Source organism: Gavialis gangeticus, unplaced genomic scaffold, assembly GCF_001723915.1.
Source record: "Gavialis gangeticus isolate Ggan-Ray unplaced genomic scaffold, GavGan_comp1, whole genome shotgun sequence".
NCBI lineage: Eukaryota > Metazoa > Chordata > Crocodylia > Gavialidae > Gavialis > Gavialis gangeticus.
The window spans coordinates 149,638,444-149,650,254 of NW_017729032.1; the positions used below are offsets into that span (position 1 = coordinate 149,638,444).

At 42.5% G+C, this 11,811-nt stretch overlaps 1 protein-coding gene across 1 annotated transcript in view; it reads right to left on the minus strand.

Annotated features, from left to right (window-relative positions):
• IL1RL1 (interleukin 1 receptor like 1) overlaps nt 1–11,811 on the minus strand; it is a 52,153-nt gene that overhangs the window by 38,825 nt on the left and 1,517 nt on the right. Inside the window, 4 exon segments of the mRNA XM_019525656.1 lie at nt 1,523–1,685; nt 1,780–1,957; nt 2,244–2,439; nt 4,512–4,585. Of these exon segments, the coding sequence (XP_019381201.1) occupies nt 1,523–1,685; nt 1,780–1,957; nt 2,244–2,439; nt 4,512–4,585 (611 nt within the window).

The following is an 11,811-nucleotide window of genomic DNA, read 5'->3' on the forward strand; positions in this document are numbered from 1 at the left end:
CCCCCTACCCCCTCACACAAACCCTCCACAAACCCTACACCCACCCATAACCCCCCACACACCCACACCCCCCACACCTTCACAAATCCCCACACACACCCCAACCATACAAAGTACCTGCATATATTTCTAAAGAAGGTTCAAAAAGTGTTATATTTAGTTTAATGCGTACAAAAAATTAATTTAGCATAATTTTGAGTTGTTCTGCACATAATTTTGAATTTTTTCTGTGCATAATTCCCTTGGGTGTACAGAATGGTCTTAGCTGTGGCCCCAGCTCACCCATCCAGAGGGACTGCCTAGGGACTTCTTCACAGCCTACTGCCTCCCAGCCAGGAAGCCTGCCCCAAGACTTCCACCCCCTTCACAGCTCCTACAGGCATGTTCCCAGCCTCCCATTGCTCCTCAGATGCTAGGAGCCTACCTGCCCCCCTCCCTCTCCACCTCCTACATAATACAACTGCATAAAGTGTTAAGAAAGCTTTGAAAATGGGCATCTGGAACTAGTTGATCTTAAATGGTTGTAAGAATAAACATGAGTGCACTAGGAAATCAGTAGTATTTATTTACAGCTGTTTACCTACGTTTAATTCCATTCTCTGTTAATCACTTAAACTAAAGGAGCGAAAGAGAAAAAAAAAGTGTGATAGAAACTGCAAATTTGGAGAAAATCCCAGGTTTCATGATAGAGCAGTGAGGCATGTCTTTGTGGCAGCTGTGAGTATGTCATTTTATCTCTGTGTGTTTTCTTGTGCACCAGTGATTTTTATAGTTTTAAAAAAATTGTTACAGGCAGTTTTAATGAAGACTGAACTGGTCACCTCAGTCTGACTGCTGGGGTAAATGGTGACCCCCATTTAACTAGTAACCCTGGTCTAACCAGTGACATGAGTCTAACTGGTAACCCCAGTCATTTCTGTGGCTTGGTTCCCATTGTGGTTCAGTAGGACAGGGCAAGTAGTGATTCGGTTCCAGTTCAGGTTCAAATCAGCAGGGCTGGGGAGAGTGGGCGGTGGTGGCCTAGGAGTGAGGGGCAACATCATATCAGGGCTGTTCAGGACCACAAATCAGTTGGGAGGGGGGCAACCACAGCTGGACCCACATCCCAGTGAGTGAGGGGGACAGCAGAAGCTCTGATTTTCCATGATTAAAAAAACAAAACCAAATGCCAAAATATATAGGTATGTAAAGAAACAGAGAAAACCAGGATCCCTGTTATCACCACATCCAGCTGCCAGTATCATTAGAAGCTGCTGCTGATAACTGTAATGTGATCAAGGACAGTTCAAGAATAAGGTATCCCTATAAGACCATTAAGAAATATAGCCCAATCATTTATTTTTGTGGATTTTTTCTATGCACAAAATTTACATTCAAGAAGTTGATTACAAGATTTATTATCAAGATGCAACAAAATATTGGGCAACCTTTTATTAAATAATTGATTAATAAAATTTACTTTGATCTAGCAAGGCAAGTAATAAACCCTTATTTTATTTAAGGTGCAATATGGCTACCTTACTTTTAATTACAAAGAGTCTTGTTGCTGACACGTTATACTCATTTCCACTGTGTGTGTAGGTAAATTGGCAAGTATAATTTCCTTCATCAGTTTTTACTGGAGCCTTAATATAAAGATATTTTTTCCATGATAAATACTTTTTTCCTTGGAGAAGTTTGCAATCCTGGAAAATAAGACACTTTCTTTATTTAGTCATCTATAATTAGACATAATAATCTAATCTAATTTTCATTGGCACTTAGAGTGTTTAGATTTACCTTATACCAGTGGACAAGAGTTGCATTCTCATAATTGTCTATTGTAGGACAAACAACTCTGCCAGAAATAAAAGTTCCCGTGTCTTTTGGATAAAGTATTTGACTTGGAAAACAAATGTCTTGTTCATATGGGTACACCATCACTCTTACTCTGGAAAGTGTTGTACAATTATCAGAACTGAAAAAAGCATGGAAATGACAAAACATATTGGAACATTTCTATACATATCCAGAAATAACCTACATTTCTACTTGCTTTACACTCTCTCTCTCTCTCTCTACATAGAAGAGTATATTGAAAGACATAAAATACAGATAAAAATGTAAAAAAAAATCATGACTCAAAATAGGGACTGGAGTATAAAAGTTGCAGGTACTTGGTACACACCAACATTAGAGATAGGTAGTTCAAATCCCTCGTTAAAACACAGCCTTAAAAAATGCATTTTCACTGTTCCACTTACTGCTGAATGACACAGGTGTAATATCCCGAGTCCTCTTTTGCTGTTGGCAGAAACCAAAGAAATCTCCCAGAGGAATGTATCCGTGCTCCTTCATCTGCAGGAATGGTCTTGTTGGCTTCCATGTGATACCATTTAAATTTCAGACCGTTTCGTCTAGGGCATTTTACAACAAAAGCCTCACCTTCCATTACATCAACTGCACAAGGAAAAAAGTTTTCAGTGTAGCTAAATTAAAAATACCTAGTAAGTCTAGAAGTGAAATCTTGACCTCATTGAAATCAATGGGAGATCTCACATGGACTTGACTGAGGCTAGAATTTCAAACTGTAAGCATCCAACATTTTATATATTCAGTAGGAAACTGCAATAACATTTCAGAAGAGAAAGACTGACTACTGATAGTACATGTGTGTTGTTATACAAGTCAAGCCAGTTTTATACAAAACTATGCTGGTTTAATTATTGGTAAAGTTTTGACCCAATTTGGTTAAAGTGGTGCAACTTGATTTGCAGCTACTTTTACATCATTTTAAACCTCACCTATGTTAGCTGCATCAGGTTCAAACTAAATTGAAATTCAGCTTGATTTTAAGTGAATGAGCACACAGAAGACTGCTTTGATTTCACAAGATGGGTTTTTAATTTGTTCAATAATTGCAGTTTTATGTGCAAACAAACCATTAGTATGTAAGTCAAAATCCAAAATGGTAAGATGGTTCTATTAGTTTACAAATATATAGAATACCCATTGTGTAAACTCTGTACTTCAAGTTCAGAATTTATTTGCTATATGAGTGCAGTATGTTTGCTGTGAACAAGTTTACATTGGATTTGGTATTATACTAAAATGATAATAGCATATAATGGAGTCCAAGGAAACATTTTATGGTTTTAACAGACCATACACACAAGGGAACTGAGTCCAGCTCTCATACTTAACTTATGTAACCCAGTAGTCTTTCAGAAACAAATACAGAGACGAAATCAGCACCAACATATTTTTTATTTCCTTCTAAATATTGCATATCTAGAAGTGACAAGTTCATAGAGCTTATAATTATTGTGTAAAATAAGTCTGGAAACAAGTATTTTCAGAATGCTATAGTACAAAAAATACAGCTGGAATTTTCGACAAAATCATTTTCCACATGGATTTGCTGAACCAAACCGCACAGAAAAATCAGTCAGAGCTTACTGTCCCTCATTTGTCATGGAAAATTTAAAAAGTCTTGGGTTCATCCTGGTGCAGAACAAAATCCACAGACAAAACCCCAATTTTTTTGTGAAACAATTTTTGTTTTCTGGTTACACTTATTAAAACTACAGTTTGTAGCTTCTTTCTTGCTATATATTAACATTTTCTTTAATTGTATTACAGCCACAACTGAACATCAGGTTTATTACCATATTACTAGGACTGTTATTTCAGCATAGCTGTTTGCTATGCATATGGTGGCTGAAGTGTTTTAAATGCGTTTAAAAACCCCACTGAATCAGATTTTTGAATGTTCAGTTCCACATGTTGACGACGAAGTTGTCACAGAAATGGAAATTGGATTATCAGATGTCTGGGTGCCTCACTGACATCCTGCCACACTTTTAGCTTCTCTCATTCTTTGGAGTCTCAGACCAGCAGAGACTCCCTATGCCTGAAGAAGGGTGACTGCACCCAAAAGCTTGCTAATAACTTTTTTCCAACTACTCAGTTGGTCTAATAAAATATATCACATCTACTCAAAGAATCTTGCCTGGGTGCCAGATAAGCACCCAGATGCTGAAGTGTCTAATTTAAGATAGCCTACCAAGTCTGCAAATTATGGGCACACTGAAAAATGAAAAAGAATCGTCAGGGAGAAGGCTAGAAAAATTGACAAAGAAAGTACAACAAAAAATTAATCAAAAATCAAAAAGGGTGGGGGGTAAAATAGAAGAAGAAGAAGAAGAAGAATAGTTAGCCAGATGAAAACAAGGAGTTACAAAGAAAAGCCCTCTCTGATGGTGGTTTCTGTTAGATTAGCAGTGCTCCTTCCCCACCAACCATTTTAAGTTGGAGGAGCAGCAACAGGGGTATTAGGAAGTGTGGGAATTGTCTGGCCTAAGGAGGAAATCATTGAAAAAAGGAAAGTTTGCTAAACAAACAGAGGAGGATGAAAAATGTTACGAACAAGACAAAGGGCTAGATGAACATGAAAAAAACATTATTGTTTCAAATATTCAAGACAGTTTTGCAGAGCAGACTTAATTACATACCACCAAAATGTGACTTACATGATTCTGATGTGATGGAAACAGAGAGGAAGAAAATAGATAGCAAGACCAAACATGGAATCCGCATCATATTTCTAAACCAAGAAAGAAAGAATGTCGTCTTAAAATACATTTTGATTACATCAGTAATATAACCATATCACTACTGCAAAGATAACAGTATACATCTTTTAACAGATAACAGTGATAAGCTGAGTCATATGTGCTGCTCTTTGGATAGAAGGGTATTTTTGACTTTAGGACTTGCTGTCTTAGCAATGTACCATTTTTACTCAAATATAAGACAAGGTCCAGTCCCCCCCATCAATATGGGGTAAATAGTCTCTCATCTTACATTTGCATACAAGGAAACCTCACTAAATATATTTCTATCATTAAACTGCTGCCAAAAGCAGCATGTGCTCAGTGATGGAAACCAACTATAAAGTTAATTACATCCAGCCAACACTGAACATAACTAACGCATGGCCCATATGGGACAAACATACTGATGGGAACATGTGTGTGTGTGTGTGGGTGCATGCATGTGTGGCCTTTAAAAAAAACAGGGAGTTGTTCCCCAAGGAAGGAATAAGCATTGGGCCTGGAGGTACTATGATACAAGGCTTGCACCAGAAAGGCCAGATACCCTCCCCCTTTGTGCCAAAAATACTACTTTCAATCTTAGCTAAAAAGGTCAAGAGGCTGATGGCAGCCACAAGGATTGAGCAGACTATCTGAATTCAATACATGGTAGTACCCATTGCACTCAGTATCCCTCAGCATGACTCTTTTTCAAGTAATGGTGAGCCACTGCATAGAATATATTTTGGTTTTTCTTTTTCAAGTCATTGCATAGGCATAGGCTGCATAGGCTTCCTCTTTACTCCCAAAGCCAAGCTGCATCTTTCTTTCCCATTTCCAATAAGTCTTGTTTTTTAACCTGCCTTAAGTGTCTGGCAAATATCACCGAAGGGGGCCCCAAACAGTTTTCCCAGAATCTCTCTGTTGCTCTCAGTCTCCTGCATATGATTAGTGTGGCCTCCATGAAATAGAGCCATACCAGGTTGCCCTGCACCTCAGCTGCATAGGATCCCAGGACTCATAACAAGAACACTTGTGGGGTTCCACAGGGCTTGGTCCTCAGGCCAGCACTGTTCAACATCTTCATCAGCGACTTGGACAAGAGGGTAAAAAGCACCCTGTTCAAATTCGCAGATGACACTAAGATGTGGCAAGAAGTGGGCATGCTAGAAGGAAGGAATAGGCTGCAATCAGACCTGGACAGGTTACAGGGGTAGGTGGACGAGAATAGGATGGGTTTCAACACTGACAAGTGCAGGGTACTGCACCAGGGGAGGAAGAACCAGCAGCATACCTACAGGCTGGGGAACTCCCTTCTCATCAGTGCAGAGGCAGAAAAGGATCTTGGAGTCATTATTGACACCAAAATGAACATGGGCCGATAGTGTGGGGACGTGGTCAGGAAGGCCAACCATACCTTGTCATGCATCCACAGATGTATCTTAGGCAGGTCCAAGGAGGTGATCCTCCCCCTCTATGTGACACTGGAGGACTGCATCCAGTTCTGGGTGCCACACTTCAGGATGGATGTGGACAACATGGAGAGGGTCCAGAGGAGGGCCACTCACATGATCAGGGGGCAGCAGGGCAGGCCCTTTGAGGAGAAGCTACGGGACCTGAACCTGTTCAGCCTCCACAAGAGAAGACTGAGGGGGGATCTAGTGGCCTGTTACAAACTAGTCAGAGGGGACCAGCAGGCACTGGGGGAGTCCCTGTTCCCCTGAGCACTACCAGGAGTGACAAGAAATAACAGTCATAAGCTGGCAAAGGGTAGATTCAGGCTACAGGCGCTACTTTACTGTCAGGGCGGCTAGGATCTGGAACCAACTTCCAAGAGAAGTGGTGCTGGCTCCTACCCTGGGGGTCTTTAAAAGGAGGCTGGATGAATGCCTTGCGGGGGTCGTTTGACCCCAGTACTCTTTCCTGCCATGGTAGGGGGTCAGACTTGATGATCTGCCCTTCTGACCCTACCAACTATGAAACTATGGAACACTCGGTTCCAGTCACAAGTGGGGGCTAATTAGCATGTGGATCCTTTGTGAGAGGTATCTGGAATACACACATATATCGGGTATAGCTACATGTGCTATTAATACAGAGCAATAAATTTTGGCACATATTGCGCTGGCATTTATTGCTCCTGGACACTGTGGCAGAGGGTCCAGAGGGATCAGCCAGCCAGCCCAAGGCTGTTCCAACCCAGCTTAACATGCTGCAGAGGGGCTGAATGGGGCACAAGGGTGCTCCAGTGAGGGGCTAGTCAGCAGGCATCCCCTGCACTGAAGCACCCTGATGCCCCAGCCAGTTGCATCAGTGTCTACACGTTCACTGATGCAAAGTAAAAAAACTCCACAGCAGGTACCCAAGTACTACTGTGCTGCAGAGTTAATTTGTTTCCTGCAGCCTAATAAAGCCACACATGTAGATGTGAGATGTTTACTGCAGAGCTAATTAGTCTACTCGACAGTAAACATCTCAGGTAGATGCACCCATGGAGCAGTGCTGAGCTGTGGGGTCATCATGGCTTATAATGCTGTCTCTGCTGGGGCCCAGTCCAACTAACTATATGGTAAATCATGAGTCTTTTGGCTTTGGATTAATGTCATGCATAGTTTGTACTAGATAAAAGTAGATGCAGAAGTGCTGCTTAAAAGTGTGTTAAGCTAAAACTTGCAGCAGTTTCTAAAAAGATAAAATGCATCACTTCTGAACTAAGTGGGAGATGGCCCAGAAAGTTTCTGCCCATATGGCGATGGGGACAGGAAGCAGGATCATGCTCCTCACACAGGAGTGGCTGGGCTGGAGGAGCTTGAGCTGTTCATGAAGTGGGGATCTGGGCAGCCCACACAGCATGCAGCCTAAGGCCTATGACCAGTGCAGTATGCAGCCCCAGGCTGACTTGAAGTTGGACAACACTGATCTGAACTACACCATAAACATCAAGGGTGGAGGTTGGTTTTGGTTTTCAATCTTAGTTTGGTTTAAACTTTGTTTCACCTTGATAATTCAGGAGATTAATAATGGGAGGTAGAGTTTCCCACAAGATGAAATGCAGTGCATGACCTGGACACTGCTAACACATAATAGGTGAAAGGTAATTTCACTCCACTTCGATAGCAGCTGAAACAGTTTGGTGGATTTGCACCATTTGTGGATTCTTCTTACATACAGAAATATGGCTCCATACATTAGTCATTAGTTGCTTATCCTTAAAGGGAGCCCAAAGCTGTGACTTCAACTCATGTAGACAAGCCTGAGCTAGCTTTAAATTAGCAAGCTTGGGTACTGCAGGCAGTGCACCTATTTTAGCCCCAGTTCAGCATGGGCTAATCACCTAAGTGTTTATCTTACTTTTCAGGGGAGGTGGGGGGTGGATGTAGTTATCATGAGTGCTATGTTACTCAGCAACACTGCCAGGAAAAGTAACTCGAGCTAGCTTGAAACTAGTTCTCACAGGTCACTAGCTGCAGCATAAAGATACTCTTAAGTTAGATCAGTAATTCTTAATTAGGGTGTTGGGAGATCCTGGCTGACCCAATGCCCAGCCCCTCTACAAGGACGTAAGCACTACAATAAATTAGTTTTTGAAATGGGGTGTCACTCAATTCACGAAAGTTAGAGAGTCAACTTGCCTCAAGTCCAATGAAATGTGCCTTCAGTTTAAAAAGGTTGAGAACAACTAGTGCACATCAATAAAGAACACCTCTCATCTAGGCTACTAAGCACATTTGTGTTAAAAATACCTGATATCATTGGTTTTGTGAAATTATTGCTTCTGATTCCACAATGTATTGATCCCAATGCATGTGTGCAAATGATTATACATACACAAATTGTTTCACTGCTTATTCTAGAGCAGTGGTTTTCAACCTTCTTTCATCTGTGGATGCCTAAAAAAATTTAAATAGAGGCACAAACCCCTTTGAATTGTAAGTGTGGGTATTCACATACTTTTGACTGATCACAGTGATCTATTGCAGACCTCCTTAGACATAGTCTGTGGACACTCAGGGGTCCATGGACCACAGGCTGAAAACCACTGTTCTAGAGATACTTTGTAAGGTTATATCTAACCAAGATGACAAGAAGTAGAAGCAATCAACATTTAAGAACTGCACATGTTGACTGGGTTGTAGTAGACTGAGCGCACTCAACCTCTCTCTCCATTTTCTTTCCTTTCATTTCATCCGGCAGCTGCATTTTGCAGCAAGAATTTTTTGTGCAATGTGGTAGCAGCAAGATGGCTAGTACATGTATAACCAACAGGACTTTCTGTTCTAGAAGAAAATTTTTGAAGATTATTGAAAAATCACAAGCCATCATAGCTCTCTCCATGTTCAAGAGTACTATCCATTAACTAAATAATCCAAGCCTTCATTTTTAAAATAGGATACTTTTGTCCTTTTATATTCTTAAAATATATTTCTTTATATACTTATGGGTGGTCCAGACAAGCAGGAACATGCATTTTGCAGCACCTCAAAGACTTTTGAGGCTCCACAAAATGCACATGGCACCTGTCAAAAGGTTCTCTGTGCTGTGTATTTATAGTGCAGAGCCAAAATTAGATATTGGGAAATCCTGGTATCTAAAAAAAAGCCCCCCCAAAAACCAGGGTGGCACACATGGATATAGCATGCATAGCCCAAAACCACAGCCTGGCCAGCCAGTCAGGCTCCAGCTGCCGGCTAGACTCTGCATGCCCAGATTGCCACTGCTTGAAGGCCCAGAAGGCCTCTGGGACCCCAGGTAAGGCTGCGGTGGCCAGCTCAGGTGCTGGCCCCAGCTTCTCCTACCCTACCCAGGGCAGCTTGCCGTGTGCTCAAGTGTGCATGCTGGGGCATTCCCTGGGGACAAGGAACAGTAACACAACTATGCGCCACTGCTATTTGTCCCCAGGTAAATCCACGTGCACACTTGTGGGAATGTGTCCGATGAGTTTGCCTTGCAAAAAATATTGCCTCTAGACAGGCAATGTTGTAACAGCAACAGGGTTCACTTCAGCAGCCCTTGGTTACTACACAGGATGAGTTTTACCTCAGAGGCCCCTTCACACCCACATTATTATTAAAATGAAAAATAACCCAATATAATGTCATCTGGCCAAACTAATCCATGCAGGGACTCACGTGGATGGGTTTACCATTATCTGACTTAATCTATGCTTGGGCTACAACTTAGAACTGGCATGCTACCTGCATTAGCAAGTTCTGCATGGCCTCACAAGATCCAGGAGCTATGCCTCTATCTTCCCAGCAAGCCCCTTGTTCCATGAGGGCCTTGCTCTGTGTCTAATATGGACCAGCAGAATGGGTGACAGATAGCAACATGGCATGGGCAAATTCTCCCCAGAAAAAGCTAGCCATTGCATTCTTTTTTTTCTGCACACTGTACTACCATTTTGAAACTTGCCATATATGCCTTGGCAGCAATTTTCAGTAGAGCATTAATTCATGTACACAGCATGTTGGCTAGAATTACAGAAGAATGCTTTATGAACATAATGTTGCTAGAAAAATAATTCTGTTCCCATTTTCCATTGAAATCAATGGCAGATCTCCAAATTCCCTCAGTGTAAGATGGGCTAGAGATCAATATTTCTAGCACTCAAAGAGAGTATGGGGCTTATGCAACCATTCACATTGTGCGAAGCAAAGACAAACAGGATGCCTTAAGTACTTATTGTTTTTATCTAGTAGTATGTTGTACCCATTTGACGCAAATGAAAATACATGTACAAGACATGAAGTGGTGGCAGTAAATGACAAACTAAGGGAACCGGCAAGTAGCTCCAGCAATTTGACTGGGAGCAGCTGCAGTCTTCTTCTGGCCAGTCAAACATTTGTGACAACCTCCTAAAACAGAGTGACCCTAGGCTCAGTGATTTATGGAAGCACATACATTTATGGAGGAGACAGAGGCTTAACAACCAGGTTCTGTCCCTTGGGCAGCAGTGGTGGCTGGGCTGCCAGCACCTGCAGCCACAGCTTTTCTTGTGCCTCTGCTAATTGGGCACCCAGGGCTGATGTACCAGTTGCCCACCCCTAGTTCTACTACTAGGTGGAGAACCAATCCCACTACAATGTTTGTAAATTTAAAATAAATGGTCAGTTTATAAAGCCTGCCTAATGGTAAAACTACCTGCATTTCCTGGAAAATGTGATTAGGTATCATAGAATCAAAGAAGTAGGGTCGGAAGGGACCTTGTAGATCTTCAAGTCCCACCCCCCGCCTGGGCGGGAGAAAAACTGTACTCAAATGAGTCCAAACGGGTAGACATCAAGCCTCTTCTTAAAGACCTCCAGGGTAGAAGCCAGCACCACTTCTCTTGGAAGTTGGTTCCAGATCCTAGCCACCCTGACTGTGAAATAGTTCTTGCGGATGTCTAATCTAAACCTACTCTCCAATAATTTCCGTCCATTATTCCTTGTTATGCCAGGGGGAGCTAGGGGAAACAGTGTCTCCCCCAAACCCTTCTGTGAGTTTATAGACGGTCACCAGGTCCCCCCTCAGCCTTCTCTTGTGAAGGCTGAACAGGTTTAGGTCCCGCAGTCTCGCATTGTAGGGTCTGCCCTGTTGTCCCCGGATCATGCGGGTGGCCCTCCTCTGAACCCTCTCAATGTTGTCCACATCCCTCCTGAAGTGGGGCATACAGAACTGGACACAGTCCTCCAGCTATGGCCTGACCAGCATCGCATAGAGTGGAAGGATCACCTCCTTGGCCCTACTTGAGATGCATCTGTGGGATGCAATGCATGACCTCGCATTGTCAGCCCATGTTCATCTTGGAGTTAATAATGACTCCAAGATCCCTTTCTGCCTCCGTGCTCTCAAGAAGGGAGTTTCCCATCTTATAAGTGTGCTGCTGGTTACTACTGCCCAAGTGCAGCACCCTGCATTTCTCAGTATTGAAACGCATCCTGTTTATGTTAGCCCATGCCTGCAACCTATCCAGGTCTTGCTGCAGTCTTCCCCTCCCTACTAGCGTGCTCACCTCACCCCAAATTTTGGTATCATCAGCAAATTTAAACAGGTTGCTTTTTACCCCTTCGTCCAAATTGCTGATGAAGAAATTGAACAGTGCAGGCCCAAGGACCTAGCCCTGGGGAACTCCGCTGCCCACTTCCCCCCAGGTTGAATATGACCCGTCCACCACCACCCTCTGAGTACGACCCTTGAGCCAATCTGCAATCCATCTGACTGTGTAGGCATCAATGCCACAGTCACCTAGTTTTTT